Here is a 19,976-nt window from a genome sequence, read left to right on the forward strand (position 1 = left end):
TGTCACCTACTCCTATGTACACATAAACATATAAACAATCAAAAACTACCAAGTCCAGATGATATTACAAAGTTTTAGCCAAACTTTAAGAAAGATATAACCCTATCTTAACAGAAATATTTTGAGAGAATGAGAAGATATATACAGAAGGTTGTGAGTTTGTCCTATAAGCCCAGTATAACTCTGATACCATAACCAGACAGGTATTTCAGAAAGGAAAATTATAGGACAGTTTCACCTGAAGCACAGATGTGGGAAGTCTACATTGAACTATTAGCTAAACCAATCCACATGAAAATATTATCAGATTAAAAAAAAAATACTGAACCTCTTGGCTTTACCCCATGAATGCAGAGATTAACCTTAGGAAATCTATTTATATAATTAACTACATTAGCAGATGAAAAGAGAGAAACATTTCATTTAGACAGATGAGGAAAAGGCATTAATTCTGTATTATTGATGACAAAAAGTCTTAAAACTGTGAATAAGAAATGTTTTAAAGTAATAAATAATATATGCCAGATGCCCATAAGAAACTTCATACTAAGTGGTAAAATGTCAAATACATTCCTTTAAAACAGTGAATGAGACAGGTATGTCTGCTAGTATTTTTTCTACTTAGGGTTGTACTCATACTAGATAATAGAATGAAGGAAAAAAGAAAAAAAAATGAAAGCTATAGGTTGGAAAATAAGAAGCAAAACCATCATTATGCAGTTCTGATGATATGATCATCTGTATAGCAATTCCAATAGATGCTATAGATTAACAAGGTACTGTAAGATCTCTGGGTACCTGATCATGATGCAGAAAAAATGGCATTCCTGTGAAGAGTAATGAATAATTAGAAAATATGTAGTATTTCATCAATTCTAGGATACACATTTTTCTTTATAATATCTCTGAAATTGAAATAAATTTTAAAGATAAAAGAACCCTCAAACAATTGCTGTGAGCCTGCATTGAGAGTCAAGTTCTGGCAGAAAGGGTTTGTGTTTGCTTCTGCTGTTCACTGGGGACACTACTAACGTCAAACCACTGTACATTAAGTTCTTTGTCTAGGAGTGTTTGAACCACATACTTGAATTCATACTTCACACCTGCAAGCGTACTGCTATATGGTTCCAGTTCCCAGGGGAGGTGTTTTTTTTTTTTTTTTTTCTTTCCCTTCATCTGTTGCCAAGGTTGAGATAGGCAAGTTCTCCTGCTGTCATTTTCCACGGAGCATGTGTTTATTGTACTGAGGCTGTAGCCTTTTGAATGTCAGAAGTATATGGAGTGTCCTATTAAGCTCCTTTCTTATTGCTCCATAAAATAACAGAATTATAATACTTTTAAAAGAAAGGGAGGGAGGAGAGTAGTAATGGAGGTAAGATAGAAATCATCAGCGTTCCCTTTGTGGCTCAGTGGTTATGAATCCAGCTAGTAACCGTGAAGATGCCAGTTCAATCCCTGCTCTTGCTCAATGGGTTAAGGATCCAGCGTTGCTGTGAGCTGTGGTGTATGTTGCAGACATGGCTCAGATCCCACGTTGCTGTGGTTGTGGTGTAGGCTGGCATCTGCAGCTCTGATTCGACCCCTAACTCAGGAACTTCTATATGCTGCATGTGCAGCCCTAAAAAGCAAGAAATAAATAAATAAATAAAAATGAAAGAAAAGAAAAAGAAATCATCAAAGGCATGAATTAAATTGTGGATTATTTTAAATGTACTATGAAAGAATCTAAGAGTGGGCTGATGGGGGTGAGGAGGGCAGATTTAATGCCGGTGGTCAAGAAAGGAATGTTCGATGTTTGAGGAGGTTTCATGGAGGCTGGGACTTGAGGGATGAGAAAAGCCTGCCTGGGTAGAGGTGGAGAGAGAGGGGTCTTGCAAATTTCCTGGCAAAGACTTTGGTATGTTCTAGAAAATGCTCTCAGGCTTGTGTGACAGCTCAGTGGATGGGAGGTTGAGGTGAAGAGAGATGTTGGGGTGGTTGGGGGGTCAGAATGTGGGGACTCGCAGACCTTGGTGAGGAGTTAGGACTTCATTCCAAGGGCATGGGGAAGTGGTCTTAAGCAAGGGAATGTCTATCCACATTATGTTTTATCCTTTTGCTTTTTTTTTTTTTTTCTTTAGCCTCTCCGGCAGCATATGGAGGTTCCCAGGCCAGGGGTCCAATCGGAGCTATAGCCAACAGCCTATGCCAGAGCCGCAGCAATGCCAGATCCAAGCCGCGTCTGCAACCTACACCATAGCTCACAGCAATGCCGGATCCTTAACCCACTGAGCGGGGCCAGGGATCGAACCCACAACCTCGTGGTTCCTAGTCGGATTCGTTAACCACTGAGCCACCACAGGAAATCCCACGTTATGTTTTAAAATCATTCCTGGGGCAATAATTGGTCTGGTAAATGGATGAGAATGGTCAGAGTTGAATTGGTCAGGAGACTGTTGAAGTGCTCCAGGAGAGGGGTGACAAAATTTGTGTTTTAATTTGGAAAGAGAATTCAAACTTTTCTTAGACCAAATATAATCAATCCTTCAGTTTTCTTTCAGTTCGTACCCTTCCCTTCTCTGATTCCACATAGGCAAGTAATTAAAGTCTTAGTCTGATTTTCTCTTGAAGTTAACAGGTGTAGTAGGAAGCTGACTCTTAAATTTTCTCAGAATTTAGGAGTTCCCTTCGTGGTGCAGTGGAAATGAATCCAACTAGGAACCATGAAGTTGTGGGTTCGATCCCTGGCCTTGCTCAGTGTTAAGGATCTGGCATTGCCATGAGCTGTGGTGTAGGTCATAGATGAGGCTTGGATCTGGCATTGCTGTGGCTGTGGTGGAGGCCAGCAGCTATAGCTCCAATTGGACCCTTAGCCTGGAAACCTCCATATGCCGCGGGTGTGGCCCTAAAAAGCAAAAAAAAAAAAAAAAAAAAAAGATTTCTCAGAGTTTAAAGTGAATTTAATTCAGTAGTAGAGAATAGTTTTATTCTCGATTTAAAAATATTTTTATCTCGATTGTGTGTCTTGCATATATTGGCCTATTAGTGTTGCTTTCTCTTTGCTTAGCAGTGTTCCTTGACCTCCTAAGTGGTTATCTGTATCACTGATAAATATTTTCACATTAGTTGAGTGATTTTTCTAAATATCATCTTTTTTGTTATATAACTTTTGTCTCCTTTTAGAAGGTCCTACTTTACCATTTTTATACTAGAGCTTTTAATGAATTGATTTTAATATTTGGTCTTATATATGTGACATTTTTGTTGAAATGCTTATCAAAAAGCCCATGTAAAAGGAATATTGTTTGTGTCTCCTTCCTCCTTCTGCCCTTCTTTTTTCATTTATCTTTTCTGGCGTCTAAATGATTTTCTTCCTTGTTGCTTCTTCCTTTGCAAATGTTTCCTTTGGCTGCTTGGGACACAGCAAATCAGTGAAACGATTTCTGCATTAGTCTCAGTAAGCAGAACTGAAATAAAGGAGATAATGGCAGGGTTTGAGTCACAAGTATTAAAGTTCCTTAAATGTAATCATGCATAATTTATGCCTAGTGATTCTTTCACATCCAATCCACTTAAAAAGTGGGAGAGATATATATCAGCCATTGAAGCACATTTCTCAAAAATAATTTTTTCATCGAAGATTATAACTGGCAAGTTGGGGTTTACATTTTTGGAGGGAGACCCTTTAGTAATATGTTACCATTTTATGACTGTATAGTCTCTGTTTAAATTTTCTTTCTAGTGGATGCAGTAGTCATATAAATTTGATTCAGCCATGCTTTGGTAGCTAGTAATTGGTGAAGTAGTTTAAGAGTCATGAATGCATGCTCACATCTGAGCAGGGCTTGTCCTCTAACTAATGGGACAAATCCTCCAAAAAAATTAATATACTACTGTGTAAAATTTACATAGTCATGTGTTTATGGATCAATGACTTCAAAATATAGATTCTATGTGGAAATAAATTATTTCCTTTCAACCATTATGGGCTCCTCTTTCTGCAAGGCAATGGTCCATGTTCTGTAGTGAGTTGTGATTAAGAGGATAAAAACAGATTTAAGGCTCAATCTGTCTTATTTCTCTAATAATTTTATCTTGATTCTATATTTAAAAAGATCTTTTTTTTTTTTTTTTTCCTTCTGGGCCCCATTCGCTTATCTTCACTTCTCTTTTCTTGAGCAGAACAGTCTGTTGTGTTCCTTTCAAAGGAAGGTAAAGTTAGAGGTCATCTCCTGTACCTCGAACATCAGAAATGAATCACTTTCCCAGAGTTTAAAAAGTCCTTGAATTATTATTTGAGAGTAAGGATTAAGTGATAGAATAAGAAAGAAAAATACCTTTTAAGGGTCTCTGATATTTTTTTTGTTTTTTGTTTGCTTCCTTGCTTTTGCCCTCTTTTGTAGAATTTCCCTGTACTGGCTGTAGGAAGTATTAATGGCGTCCTCTAGGTTTGGCTAATGTAGTGCAGACTTGGGTGCTGTGAACAGGTTACAGGGTTAGAGATGTGCTGAGACCTCAATTTGCTCTGTCCTTGAGGCAGAAGCTTTAGATGGCCCTAGGCATCAGGCGAGAGCTCCTTCCTCAGTAAGGAGCAGCCATGGCAGGACCCCTATCAGAAGCACTGGCAGAGGGAATGGGAGGAGAGGCTGAAGAAGAGGGCACTGGTTCATAATGATGGGTTTTATATACTTTTAAGCCAAATAATTTCTTCAGGACAGTAATTTTAAAAATAAACGTCTATGGCAGTAAGATAAATTGAACAGTTTATTTACATGTAAAAAGTCTTACGTGGCAATTCAGGGCTCTCAAAATGTTCTCACACATGTATCTTCCCATTTAGTTCTTCAGCAGCCCCACGGGGAGCAAAGTACCCTCAGAGCTTCCTTGATGTTCAGAGATTTAAAGGACTTATCTGTATTGAGCACTTCCTAGCATTACATCTTCATTTTATTAATACATTTAAAACACATGCAGATTTTTTTTTATTTTATATTCCCACTGTACAGCAAGGGGGTCAGGTTATCCTTACATGTATACATTACAATTACAGTTTTTCCCCCACCATTTCTTCTGTTGCAACGTGAGTATCTAGACATAGTTCTCAATGCTATTCAGAGGGAAAACACAAGTGTTTTCATAGCCTCTCTTTTGTCTCATGTATGAAGCAGTGCAGGTTCTGGAAGTTTACTATTTACTTCACTATTTCTAAGGCACTTGTAGAACATTCTTCTACAAATGACCTTGTCTCCATAAGGTCTCAGTTTCTTCTTCTTTAAGAAGGTCCTAGGATCAGTGTAAGGACCAAAGGAGAAAATACATGTAAAATGTCTACCACGGTGCTGGGCACATCCTTAGTACTCAATAACCATGATGCTGTAATGACCCTTTTTGTAAGATTTATAAAGATATGTGACAGTTTTTGTTACTCTCCCAGGTATAACAAAAATTTGGAAGAAGCCAAAAGGATTGGAATAAAGAAAGCTATTACAGCCAACATTTCTATTGGTGCCGCTTTCCTGTTGATTTATGCATCCTATGCCCTGGCATTCTGGTATGGGACCACCTTGGTCCTCTCAAATGAATATACTATTGGACAAGTACTCACTGTAAGTGATGTTATATTAGGAAATGAATCACTGTTAAAATGCCTGTGAAATTTAGTGGTGTTGGCTTGACTGCTAGACAATATGTTTTTAAAGAATTATTGAATAATACAAAGAACAGTGAGCAAAAGCATGGGATTTGATATTAGGCCAACTTGGTTCACATGCCACCTGTGCCACTTATTAGCTGTATGATTTGGTTCAGCCACGTAGACTTTTCAAGACTCTGTTACCTCTTCTGCCAAAGGGAAATGACAGGAACAGGGTTCTGCAACATTAGTGTTGCTGTAAGGACTAATCAAGAAAATGATTATAGGCTCACTTAGCACAATTCCTTCTATGTGCATTGTTGGATAATATAACTACTGCGATGTAGAAAGAAATCAGTCATGTCATTAGTTCTCTTAGCCCCCATTGAACCAGTGAGATTAATTCAGTATTCTAAACTGAAAAGTACTTCCACTTTAAAAATACTTGTAACACCCAATACTCATATGTTGCCATTCCATTTAAAAATGTAATTAGCTATGTTAGAAAAAGTATGAAAACAATTGTACTAAACCCTAAGTAACTTGATATTTTTCTTTCACATTTCTCAGGTTTTCTTTTCTGTGTTAATTGGGGCTTTTAGTGTTGGACAGGCCTCTCCAAGCATTGAAGCATTTGCAAACGCAAGAGGAGCAGCTTACGAAATCTTCAAAATCATTGATAGTGTAAGTCTGGACTGGCTGTTTCTGTATCTGTCTGAAAAAGTTGATTCCTTTATCACTTTAACTTTCTACAAATGTCACTAAAAGTAGTTATTGTAACCTAGTCATCTTCTGCAATTTTATTCTGTTTAGAAGCCAAGCATTGACAGCTATTCAAAGAATGGACACAAACCAGATAATATCAAGGGAAATCTGGAATTCAGAAACGTTCACTTCAGTTACCCATCTCGAAATGAAGTTAAGGTACAATGAGAATGATCAGCGATTCAACAGTGTTTCTGATATTTTCCTTTAAAGATTGTAAAAAAAAAAAAAAGTATGTTTAAACCAAGTTTTGAACTGAACTGTCAGTTTCATCACTCAGTATCTATGTATTACCTGTAAGCTTATTCTTCATTCATCCTGGTAGATCTTGAAGGGGCTCAACTTGAAGGTAGAGAGCGGGCAGACGGTGGCCCTGGTCGGGAACAGCGGCTGTGGGAAAAGCACGACGGTCCAGCTGATGCAGAGGCTCTATGACCCCACGGAGGGCGTGGTGAGATGCCCCTTGCTGAACTAGCTACTGCGGTGACCTCTGCAGATCACACATCACAATCAGCAGCGGGTGAGATCACACCTATTTTTTCCTTCAGGTCAGTATTGATGGACAGGATATCAGGACGATCAACGTAAGGTATCTGCGGGAAATTATCGGCGTGGTGAGCCAGGAGCCCGTGCTCTTTGCCACCACGATAGCTGAGAACATTCGCTATGGCCGGGAAAATGTCACCATGGAAGAGATTGAGAAAGCTGTGAAGGAAGCCAACGCCTATGACTTTATCATGAAACTGCCTAACGTATGTCCTTCTCGATCTTTGTCACGTGAGAGGGTCACGGGGTCTGGCCTGATGCATAGGACGTTAGGAAAGGACTCTAAACTGGAGGAACCTCCTACTTAGGGAAATGGAGGTTATTCAGATGTTAAAGCTCTAGCAGCAGCAACTGGGAGTAGATGTATGCCTTTCATTAGGGTTGCTTATCACTCTGCTTTAAGAAATTGGACCACGCCTCCTGTGAGGCTTGTGTTGTTTATGTGATGACGTCCCACCTTAAAATCTGAGCTGACAGAGCTTCTTCTGTTGCTTACTCCTCCTGTGTTTTCTGTGATGTAGAAATTTGACACCCTGGTTGGAGAGAGAGGGGCCCAGCTGAGTGGTGGACAGAAGCAGAGAATCGCCATCGCTCGGGCCCTGGTTCGTAACCCGAAGATCCTCCTGCTGGATGAGGCCACGTCAGCGCTGGACACGGAGAGTGAAGCGGTGGTTCAGGTGGCCCTGGATAAGGTGTGTGAACCTCAGTTCAAACATAGCTGGTTTATAACCATAAGAACATTCCATTCTTGATTTTCCTCAGTATTGTTTAAGTTTTTATTTTACTGTTTTAAAAAATTTTTTAACAAGTTTTTTGCGGTATAGTTGATTTACAATTTTGTGATAATTTCTGTTGTATTACAAAGCGAGTCAGCTATACATATCCACACATCCATTGTTTTTCATATTCTTTTCCTGTACAGGTTATCGTAGAATATTGATTCTTTATGCTCCTAAAACCATTAGGCCTCATTGGATCTTTTTAACTTCTATTTATTTCTCTGCCATTTTTTTAGGGAGAGAAGACTATACTTTCAATGCTTGATACTTGCAAATTTTGAAAGTTAAACAATGAGAAATTTAGACTCAAGTGAAAATTGGTCTTCATTGTGATCTTGAAAACTTAGTCTTATAGAGAACCCTGTTTAATGGTTTTGTGAGTTTCTACTGTTGTCAACCAAAAGAAAATATGACTGTTCAATGAAGGAAGGTTTACATTTAGTTTCCAAGATACTAAATTCTCATTGAAGACTGGATGGGAAATGAGAAACCTCTTATCCCCAGAAGCGTGGCAGAGCACTGACGATGTTGGGAATTACCTGACCATGAAATGACCTTGACCATCAACAGAGTTTTGACAGTCCTTCAGTTCTTGAGTCTGTGTGATTCATTCACCAGATTGGACTTGAGTGCTTGTGCTGTGCCAGGGACACTGTGTGGTTGGTCTCTGGCACGTGGTGGTAACCAGGTTATAGCTCTGTGAGGAAAAGGAACATGGAAACCTTTTAACCCACAAGTCCTCTGAGGTGAAGTGTCACAGTAGAATTCAAAGATGAACTCATCTTGGCTTCAGCTCTCCCCCTCTCTAATAATGAAACAGCACTGTTATTCTTTAAACATCCTGTCAGTGTGCATAATAGATTTTGAGAGAGGAAAAAGCAAGTTACTCAACATTTTGTGAACCAAAAGAGAGAGGGGATTGTGGCTGCTTCTCCCCCTTTCGCTTTGCTTATCTGTAATTTCACATCTGTGTTTTCTTATTATTCTACTATGGCACTAAGTATTAAATTATACACAAAAAGAATTTAGAGAAGTTGTATTTAAGAATACCTTTTCTTTAGAATTCACATTTTTGGAATTCCACATGTCCCCCCAACCTTTGAAAACCCCCAAAGAATTGATCCACTGTCTTCTCTGCTTTCTAGTCGCCACCACCTATTTTTTCTGACATGTATTTTTTTTCCTCTCAGTGTTTTTTTTTTTTTTTTTATGCTGATCTTGATACTTTTTTTCTTTTTAGTTTGTTTTGAGAATTTTATGCTAGTTCCTGGAGAGAAACAGAGTAGCAAACGTTATAAGTATTGGGGAAGTTACAAAGGTTAAAGAAATCTCAGGCAAGTTCTGGTTATCTGGCTCTGTTCTATCTGAAAATAAAAATGAGATTATGCCTTTAAGACATTTATATACCTCTTCAGTTTTTCCATCATGCTTTTCCCTAGGAATGAGCATCATATTTATTGAGTGCTTTCTCTGTACATCACATTGTTTCATGGGCATTATTGATTTCATCATCACAACTACTCTAAGAAATGAGTACTCTCCTTATCTCCATTTTATATATGAATAGGTTGAGCCTTACACAGGTTAAAAGATTTGTATAAAATCCTGGAATTCACAAACGGCAAAACTAAGATTAGAGTTGAGATCACGGTGACACTGAAGTCTGGACTTCGTCGCCTCACGTTCATTGTTGGTCTTGATCATTCAGCTGTCTGTAAGACAGCACACTGTGATTCCCAGGACTGATCCCAGCTGGGGAACACCCCGTATGACAGCTGGCCCGTATCTGCTCTGACTGGCTAATTCCTGGACTTAAAGGCTTTTTTATTTTTGATTAAGCCCCTGATTATTACTGTTAATTTAGGCTAATCAAGATTGAATAAAGTACTTAGAGGCTTATGTAATTTTTTTTTTCCTGATCTTTAGGGCCACACCTACAGCATATGGAGGTTCCCAGCCTAGGGGTCCAATCAGAGCTACAGCTTCCAGCCTATGCCACAGCCACAGCAACACCAGATCCAAGCCACATCTGCTACCTACACCATAGCTCATGGCAACACTGGATCCTTAACCCACTGAGCAAGGCCAGGGATCAAACCCACAATCTCATGGATGCTAGTCAGATTCTTTTCTGCTGCGTCGCAATGGGAACTCCAAGGCTTACATGATATTAATATGCAATTGTCATATTTGTGTTTCTATTTATTATAATAAAACATCATTTTTAAATTAGAGTATAGTTGATTTACAATATTGTGCCAATTTTCTATACAGCAAAAGGACCCATTCATACAGCTAAATACGTTCTTTTTCTTATATTATCTTCCATCATGGTCTATCCCAACAGACTGGATATAGTTCCTTGTGCTATATACTAGGACCTCATTGCTTATCTATGCTAAATGTTATAGTTTGCATCTACCAGCACCAAACTCCCAGCCCATTCTATTCCCTCCCCCTTCCCCCTTGGCAACCATAGTCTGCTCTCTGTGTCTGAGTCTGTTTCTGTTTTATAGATAGGTTCATTTGTGCCATATTTTAGATTCCACATATAAATGATAGCACATGGTATTTATCTTTCTCTTTCTGACTTACTTCACTTAGTATGAGAATCTCTAGGTGCATCCATGTTGCTGCAAAAGGCATTATTTTGTTATTTTTACGGCTGAGTAGTATTCCGTTGTGTGTATGTACCACCTCTTCTTAATTCATTCATCTGTCAATGGATATTGAAGTTGTTTCCATGTCTTGGCTATTGTGAATAGTGCTGCTATGAACATAGGAGTGTATGTATCTTTCTGAATTACAGTTTTGTCTGGATATATGCCTAGGAATGGGTTGCTGGATCATATGATAGTTTTACAATTAGTTTTAGGAGGCACCTCCATATTGTTTTCCATAGAGGTCGTACCAATTTACATTTCCACCAAAAGACACCCTTTTAAACCAGTAACTATACATTTACTGAAACCACAGACTGCCTTGTATAGCGTACACGCTTTTGCAGTGTCTAAGGCATTGGCGGTCAGTACATATAAACTGAAGGAATGAATTTTTCTGTGTAATTGTTCATGTGTTCAACAACCAAATTTCTTCTCTCTGTAGGCCAGAGAAGGCCGGACCACCATTGTGATAGCCCATCGTTTGTCCACAGTTCGCAATGCTGATGTCATTGCTGGTTTTGATGATGGAGTCATTGTGGAGAAAGGCAGTCATGATGAACTCATGAAGGAGAAAGGCGTTTACTTCAAACTTGTCACAATGCAGGTATAGACTAAGTCTAGTGTTTTCCTAGAGAATTTCAGGTATAAGCTGATTTTGCTGTATTTGGGGCTATAAATCAGAGGGGAAAAAAAGTATGTGGTGGTGAGGGATCAGGGTCAGACCGGTATTGTGGATATTTTTTCTTTTTCTTGAAAGGAGGGGAAATAAGGATGGATAATTAGAGAAAATTAACATTGAGATAGTTTAAAAGTGAGCTCTCCACTCTGATAGCCACTAGTCATGTGTGGCTATTAAGTGCTTCAGCAGTGGTTAATCTTGAATGTTTTTAAACAGAAAATACATACCGAAGTTCAAAGACTTTGTACAAAAAAAAATGCAAAATATCTCCAAGTCTTTACACTGATTATATGTTAATTTAATGTCTTGGATACCTTAGGTTAAATAAAACATATAATTAAGATTGATTTTCCATATCTTTTTTAATGTGAGTACTGAAAAATTTTGAAATGACAAATGTAGTTCACAGTATGGTCTGCACCATATTTCTCTTGACGACACTGGTACAAAGCAAATATGATTGAGCCAAAAACATCCATGAAAAGAAGATGACTAATAAGATACATGTAATGGATGTCATGTTGTTTCAGCATATTTAGGGTAAATCCTTATTAGTGGCTTTAATTTTCAAATGTTATCGCATCAGAAAATAGCAGTTTAACTTGGTCCTTTCCTGTAAGGACTTAAATTGCCATTTTCCTTGATATGGATATTCAGTGATTGGTTTTCATTGATTAACTGAGCCAAACCAGCTTATGCATATTTCTTGTTTATTTTAGACAAAAGGCAATGAAATAGAATTAGAAAATACAGTTGGTGTATCCAAAGGTGTAGTCGATGCTTTGGACATGTCTCCAAAAGATTTAGAATCCAGTCTAATAAGAAGAGGATCAACTCGCAAGAGTATCAAGGGACCACAAGGCCAAGACAGAAAGCTTAGTACAAAAGAAGGCTTGGTATGTAGAACCCTGTAGAGTTATGTCTTCACCAGTGGGCCAGGCTGGGATAGGAGTGGGGAACAAGATGGGGTTATCCAGAAGCCTCTTGTCCTGTCCCCTTGTGTGTTCCACAAACCCAAATCTCACATTTTAGACACAAGTTAGAATTTATGGGAGTTCTTTGGTGGCTTTACAGTTTAAGGACCTGGCATTTTTACCTGCGGCATGGGTTCAATCCCTGGCCTGAGAACTTTTGCATGCCCAGAGAGTGGCCAAAAAATAAAAAATTATTTATGAATGATAATTTTTAGGACTAGAATTTTATTCTATTTTGTTTGTTTGTTTGTTTGTTTATTGTCTTTCTGTCTTTTCTAGTGCCGAACCTGCAGCATGTGGAGGTTCCCAGGCTAGGGATCTAATCGGAGCTGTAGACATCGGCCTGCGCCAAAGCCATAACAACACCATATCCAAGCCACGTCTGTGACTTACACCACAGCTCACAGCAATGCCAGATCCTTAACCCACTGAGCGGGGCCAGAGATAGAATCCACAACCTCATGGTTCCTAGTCAGATTGGTTAACCACTGAGCTATGACGGGAACTTTAGAATTAGACAAGACAAGAATTTTAGAATTAGAATTTATAATATAAAGAGATTATAATGAGTTGTCAAATATAGACATTTCTGTTCTTTAATCTCTATTTATAGATATTTTTGTCACATTTCAAATGTCAGGTCAGACTTAAAATTTTATGGATTCAGAGGAGTTTCCTGGTGGTCTAGTGCCTAGGATTTGGTGCTTTTGCCACCATAGCCCAGGTTTAATCCCTGGTCTGGGAACTGAGATCCTACATTAAGGTAGTGCTTATGGTAGCCTAATTAAAAAGAAGTGTATGAAATCATCATTTACTTTTTAAAATAGAAAGGTAACATTTATATTTGTTATATAACAAAGAGAATCTGTCATAAGAGAACCTGTCAAAAGTTTTTTAAGGAGTCAAGTAGCCATCAGTTGATAAAGAAGTAGGAATAAGGTATATTCATTTTAAAATGTTTGTGTATACAGAAGAACTGTACATCAATTAAATCAATTAAGTATCAAATCTTTTCCTTACTAGTCTGTCATAATGTTTTGTGTTCTCCAGGATGAAAATGTACCTCCAGTTTCCTTTTGGAGGATTCTGAAGCTGAATATAACTGAATGGCCTTATTTTGTGGTTGGCATATTTTGTGCCATTATAAATGGAGGTCTGCAACCAGCATTTTCAATAATATTTTCAAGGATTATAGGGGTAAGTGTTTATGTCAGTTGGGGGCTTATGTAAGGAACGAACTGTCCGTATTTGAAACTGTATACAAAAGCCACCAAAAAGATATACTTTCATATGACACTAATCAGCCTGAGGATGTAGGAATAGAAGTCTGGTTTGTGATAGGACAGCTGATATTTCGAAACTTCTTTTGTCATGGCAGCCGCTTTCTATCTTAGGGCCCCAGAAACGAGATACCTGAAAAATAGACCGTGAAACCAAGTAGGTGACTGTCTCCCACCTGCCATTGCTGGACTCGATATAAGTAAACCTCAGGAACTGTCATAACTCTAGTGTGGGAAAAGGGTTGTCTGCATGTCTGTCATACCAGCTCAGGAAAGAGCTGCTCCTTGACATGTGCTTGTCAGAATGTGAGCAGGCCATGCATGTGTTAAGCTGAAACCAAATGCGATGGCTTCCAAAAGACTGAGGTTGACAGAGCCTGGTTGCACCTACTTTCCATGAGGGCATTTTAAGTTCCAATTCAGGCAGGAGTCCTTTCTGTTTAGTGCAGATGTTCAAACATCAAGCTCAGGCATCTTTGCTATAAAGTTGGAATCACTGTGGAGAAAGAGGTGGATCACTGCACAAAATGTAGCCCAAACACTAACTTCTGATTATACTGAAAGATGTATAAATATTCAAGTGTACCCATGCCTGGCTAACTTATTTCAGGATGACATTCACTTGTTTACTATCACCATTCAAGACAATGTTTTCAGTGCCTGCTTTGTGCCAGGTACTGTTCTAGGTGCTGAAAGAGTAGCAGGAAGAAGATAAACTGTGCGATTACATGGAGCACAAGTTCTAGGCCAGGGGCTTATCTGGTAAGGCAGAAAAGTAAATATTTTAGGCTGTGCAGGCCATATGGTCTCTGTTACAAATATTCAACCTTGCTATTATAGTGCTATTATAGTGCAGAAGTAACCCTTCAGAAACAAACTAACATGATTATGTTCCGTTAAAACCTTATGTAAGCATTTGGCTGGTGGCCCATAGCCACCCTGCGTTGGCTGGAACTAGTCTCTGTTCTCACATTTCTCTTGCAGGCAGACAAATGGCATCATCAGAAGGGGTGGAGGAGGCTGGGAAGAAAGAAAAGGAATGAGAGCAGTTAGGATTAGGTTTGCCTGCATATAACCAAAAAACTTAACTTGTGGATTTTCTGTTTTCCTCATTACTCACGTAACGATAGGCCTAGAAGTGTGTGGTCCAGGGCTGACTCACTAGCTCCTCAATATTTGGTAGACAACCACCTCTCTGCCTTATGGAAGATTTGTAGCATAGAGTTTTAGGGTTGTGGGCTCTGAGTTAGATCCATTAGGTGTATATCCTTGGTTTATCACTTGCTGGCTGTGTCACTGTGAACAAGTTAATTAACTTCTCTATGCTTCAAGTTCCCTCTGTGTAAAATGGTGATGGTAAGAAAACCTTAAGAGGTGGTGGACAGGATCAAGGAGAATATACATAAATTTGCCTCCTCACGGAGTAGGAGCTCACTGATGATCTGCTAATATTTTTGTTGGAATGACTCATCAAGAAAAATTGATTTCTTCCCCAAGCTTTTTTCCTTTAGAAGGGGTAAATATATGTGGGTTGGGTTAGGAATGAGGCTCTTCCAAGACTGATTTGGGCCCAGTGTGAAGGGAGATGTGTTTTCTTTCCCTGTGGAGTGTTTTTGTCTGTGTGCCTCAAGCCCAGGGCCTCCCATTAGGTCTTCTAACCAAGGTCTCCAAAGGGTGGTTCTAGGTCTGACAGCTGTAGTTTCCCCCCCTAGCTGTCTACCCTCCATCCTACAAAGAAGGCTGGTTCGAGCCCCTCCTTTCTTCACAAGGGCCTGGGCTGAATGAATGAGCACCTCTCCAGTTCACCAAAACCACATCAACAGAGGTGCCTCCAGACAAGTTGAAATGTCCAAATTGTAAAACAACCAATTGCCATATGATGCAGCTTCCCATCAAAGGAAGAAGAGGGTGGGAGTTCCCATTGTGGCTCAGCACTCATGAACTTGACAAGTATCCAAGAGGACTTGGGTTCAATACCTGGCCTTGCTCAATGGGTTAAGGATCAGAGTTGCCTTGATTTGTGGTATAGATCACAGATACAGCTCGGATTTGGTATGGCTGTGGCTGTGGCTGTGGCTGGCAGGTACAGCTTCAGTTCGACCCTTAGCCTGGGAACTTCCATGTGCTACAGGGACGGGCCTTTAAAAAAAAAAAAAAAAAAAAAAAAAAAGAGGCTCGGTTCATTGATGAATGAATGACAGGCCCACTCTTGGCCCCTTGGAAATCAGAATATGTCCCCCTTTAGGTCTGGCCATGAGAAGCCAGCCTGACCTCCACTTACTAAGGCTCTCTTGACCCCAAATGCTATGCTAGATGGGAAATGGGTCAGACTTTGTTACCTTCAGTGATTAAACTGAAAACCCTTTAAATATTTTCTTAACAGGTTTTTACCAAAGTCACAGATCCTGAAACCAAACGACAGGACAGTAACATATTTTCACTCTTGTTTCTAATCCTTGGAATTATTTCTTTTATCACATTTTTCCTTCAGGTAAATGTCTACATTTTCACTTTTGCATATTTGGGAAAATGTATCGTTATTCAGTTGGGGGAATTTATTAAACATCTCTGCAATTTGCTTTTTAGTAGAATTGCTCGTCTATTCACTGGTCTCTTGGCAGCCAAGTTTCTTTGATGTATTTAAAACAAAGGTGTTTTGCTTCCTCTGGCTCCCTTCCTTCCTTCTCCCCACCCTCTCCTCCCCTAACTGGAAATACTAATGAAGTCAGAGGGGACAGATTGTTTGATCTAACATGATGGTTGGAAATAAAAACTGGGATCTAAAAATGGGATTTAGGGGAGCCCTGCACATAAAGTTTGGACATAAGTACTGCCAGTCAGTTTCAATACTCAAAGAAATGTCTTCCAGTGTTCCAAAGCCAATAAGGAAATCCCAAATGCCAGAAACAAGTCTTTCAAAAATATGAAAAGCTTATCAGTCAACTTTTACTAAAGGACAAAGAATCCTTGGAATAATGGAAGAATGTTAGTCCTGAAACAAAAGCTGTAGGAAACATTTGTAAAGAGCCTGATTTTACAACTTGCAAATGATTTGGCTGAAAGTAAATTGCAAGGAACTAAGAGACCTAAAGGCTCAGTAAGGTAAGGCAGTATGGGCTTTGGTATTGGACACAGGTTCAAGGACTTGTTGCATCAGTTCCTAATTTTGTGTCTTTGGGTAAGTAACTTAAACTGTCTAAGCCTCAGTTTCCTCATCTGTAAAATAGGGATAATGGTAGCTGACTCTTGATGATTGAAAGAGATGACAAGACTAAGTGTCTAGGCCTGTGGGAGGCAGTTGTAAACACAATCACTTATTAAATGAATGATTGATTAATCACCTGTAATTTTTAAAGATAGAACTCTCAACAAGTCTGTTTATTTTACACGGTCTAAGCATGTATTTGAACTTTGAGTAGAATACTTTTCTACACTTGATAGGTGGTCCTAAAGAAAACAGACTGAACGCCTTTGTTACTAAGTACTTAAAGCTCTTTGGGGAATTTGATTGTCCTAGAATAAATGTGACACTAATTATATATGAGATGCCATACCAACCATTGAGGCCATAGGAGTTTTGGAGCTATGCATTTGCTGAGGGTGCGGGTGGCTAAGGAATGTGGAGGGAGCTGGGCTTTGGACTGGAGATGTGGGTTGGTGAAACTGAGGTAGTCAAAGTGGTACCTTTGTAACATGACTCTGCTTGGAGAGGCTGGAACCTGGCTTGACTGGCAAACAAGGTGAGATGAGATGCCCTGAATCACAGGACCTTAGAAGTGTAGAGAAGGCACAGTACCTAATAATAATGTTCAAACGAATGCTACCTCCTCATTTAGAAATGAAGGAAGGCGCTCACTGGGGGATTAAGTCCCAGACTCTGGGTTCCCATTCTGGGTAAGATTCTCTTAGACGCAGATTCAGATTCCAGCTCTGCCACCTTAGAACTGTGGCCTCTGGCAACATAGCAATCCCTCGAAACTTCCATTTCTTCTATAAAGTGATGATTGTAGGTTTGTCATGAGGACTTCCGGGGATAATGTTTGTGAAGTACTTAACAATGGCTGGTTCTCAACAAAAATAACAGCAGGAATATTCATGAAGTGGGTAGGATCGTCCAGATTTCATTCAGTCTAATAGTGGAAATCTTAATCTGGGCATTTCCAAGGAAAGTGAATCATTTTGGTAACTTCAGCCTTAACTCAATTCATCCATCCTTTCTCCATGTCCCACTTCTCCCTGGGTGGGTATTTGTGTTATAGGTGAGGCTGTGCAGCCATTGCAGCCCTGGGTGGAGGGTAGTGATCTCTGCACATCTCCTGCTCCCCCCCCCCACTGCTTCATGCTGGTGACTCCAGGGGCCTGGGGCCCTCAGTTATATGGTCTAACTGCTGTCTCCTTTATCAGGACCCCTTGGAAGATTTGGCTCTATCTCACTGTGCTCTTTGCACGTGTTTCTTGCCTTGCTCTCAGTACTGTCCAGCATGCTACTTGGGACACTCTGGTTGTCCTCCTTTGCTTCTCTGATTCTGCTGGAGACTTGGGCCTCTTGTTGGGGCTTCTCCTCTTGTCATACACCATCCAGCCCTTTCCACTCTGCTTTCCCCAGGCCACTGTGTGGCAGCCCTCATCCGCAGCCTGCCGCTCCCCAGAGCTCCAGAGAGAAAGGGGAGCAGTGCTTCCATCGGGCCCAGATCCCCAAACTCTCTGGGATGAGGGTCTGTTCTCCTTCCTTCCTAGATGTGGCCCAGTATGGCCACACAATCACATCTTACTCACTCCTTTCCTGAACCTCTCTTATCTCTTTCCAGACACAGGTTACAGCTTTAGGGGATGGGGACAGGGCAGTTCAGAAAACTCTTCCTTGGTAATCCTTCCTCCCCAACCGAGTTCCCTCTTAGATTTTTGGCTTTTTTTTTTTTTTTTTAATTAGAACCACAAATTTCAGATCTTTGATCTCTGCATCCTTTATGGCTGTATATTCTTCTTGCCCTAGAGTACAGCTTGGGTCCTGGTGTAATCATGAACAGCATCCTTTTCAGTAGCACAAAAATCTTCTGCTTTGGATGATACATAATTTAGACCCTTGGTTTAGAGGGCCCCCTGCCTTGGAAACAACTCCCCAGCTTCCTGAGGGACAGACACTGGTTCACAGAGAGAAACGAGCAGGGAGGGAAGGCGGCCAAAGAAACCACTTCCAAACAAAGCCCTGATCAGATCAGCCTGCCAGGTGGCTGGGGAGCATAGTATTGAGTTCAAAACTGAGCTGTTCCAGCTCTGCCCGAGGACACCATAGTGCTCAGTCACCAAAACATGGCCAAGCCTTGAAATCACGCTTTCTGACTTTGTCTGGTGTCCTGCTTTAGCAATGACACCACGTCCCCCTCCTTTTGTGTCATCAGCGGCTGGGTTCCTGACCCATGTGGCCTGTTATTCTTCACAGGGCTTCACGTTTGGCAAAGCCGGAGAGATCCTCACCAAGCGGCTGCGGTACATGGTTTTCAGGTCCATGCTGAGACAGGTATGTGTGTTGAGGATTGGGCCGGGATGTGCCCGTGGGGAGCTGGCGGGAGCGCTGTCAGGTTACTCTGAGCTCCTGCCCTGATCTGCGCTCAGTCTCACCTCAGAGCTGCGGCCAAGCCGCCCATCTGGTCAGGCTCAGAGACCTGCCCTGGGTGGTCTGCTGTGCGTGGGCACAGGGACCAGGATCCCAGCGAGACAAACAGTCTCCAGGGCAGATTCCCCTGCAGCCTCCACCTCAGCAGCTGTAGGCAGAGCAGGTGGCAGTGATCCTCAAGACCCCTCAGCCCTTTCCCCCCTTTCTTTCCTTCTTTCCCCTGGGAGACCCAGGACACTTGTTTCTCCCCACCCAGACAAGGCCTCTGCACCCCTTCGTTCCATAGATGACAAGTCAGCCCCTTTCCTGCCACTATCTTTGCTGGGGTTAAACCGATACACTAATTCAAGCTGCAGTATGACTAGCTGATAAGGACTTCACGGAATGCCTCTCACATTTTACACCTTCAAAACCCTGACAACAGACAGATGGGAATGTTTTCCTGGGGAGAGGAGGAGGGGGTCTGGTCCTGCCACCCAAAGCAGCCAAGTTCCAAGGGGAAAGTTTCCTTAACAATCATGCAAATGTTATCTGTGACAGTATTACTTCCTTCCCTTTTTTTTTTTTTTTTTTTTAAAGGTCCACACCTCCGACACATGGAAGTTCCCAGGCTAGGTTTTGAATCGGAGCCATAGCTCCCAGCCTACATCATAGCCATAGCATTGCAGGATCCAAGCTCTGAGCTGGGTCTGAAACCTATACCTCAGCTCATTGCATGGCCCGATCCTTAACCCACCAAGCAAGGCCAGGGATTGAACCTGAATTCTCATGTATACTAGTGGGATTCATTACCCCTGAGCAAGAACGGAAACTCCATAATTTCACATTTTAAAATCATTAACACATTGGTACTCCAGAGGTATGGCCTGGATATGCGGTGGTTACTTGAGCTCTGACTAAGAAGCACTGATTGGCTGTGTAGGGATTTCTAGATGACATTCACATTTTATTTTCCACCCCTCTCACTGCCATTTAGAAAGGAGACATATTTGGAGCTCCCATCATGGCTCAGCAGTTAACTAACGAATCTGACAAGAACCATGAGGTTGTGGGTTTGATTCCTGG

The 19,976-nt window shown here is 40.7% G+C and overlaps 1 protein-coding gene across 2 annotated transcripts in view; it reads left to right on the plus strand.

Annotated features, from left to right (window-relative positions):
• The window catches only part of ABCB1 (ATP-binding cassette, sub-family B (MDR/TAP), member 1), a 96,515-nt gene that overhangs the window by 41,779 nt on the left and 34,760 nt on the right, over positions 1-19,976 (plus strand). For both annotated transcript variants that reach the window (XM_003130205.5, NM_001308246.1), the window contains 11 exon segments: positions 5,414-5,585; positions 6,182-6,295; positions 6,425-6,535; positions 6,702-6,827; positions 6,925-7,128; positions 7,444-7,614; positions 10,807-10,968; positions 11,763-11,939; positions 13,068-13,214; positions 15,681-15,788; positions 18,738-18,815. In XM_003130205.5, coding sequence (XP_003130253.2) covers positions 5,414-5,585; positions 6,182-6,295; positions 6,425-6,535; positions 6,702-6,827; positions 6,925-7,128; positions 7,444-7,614; positions 10,807-10,968; positions 11,763-11,939; positions 13,068-13,214; positions 15,681-15,788; positions 18,738-18,815 — 1,570 coding nt within the window.

The sequence above is a fragment of the Sus scrofa genome, chromosome 9 (assembly GCF_000003025.6).
Source record: "Sus scrofa isolate TJ Tabasco breed Duroc chromosome 9, Sscrofa11.1, whole genome shotgun sequence".
NCBI lineage: Eukaryota > Metazoa > Chordata > Mammalia > Artiodactyla > Suidae > Sus > Sus scrofa.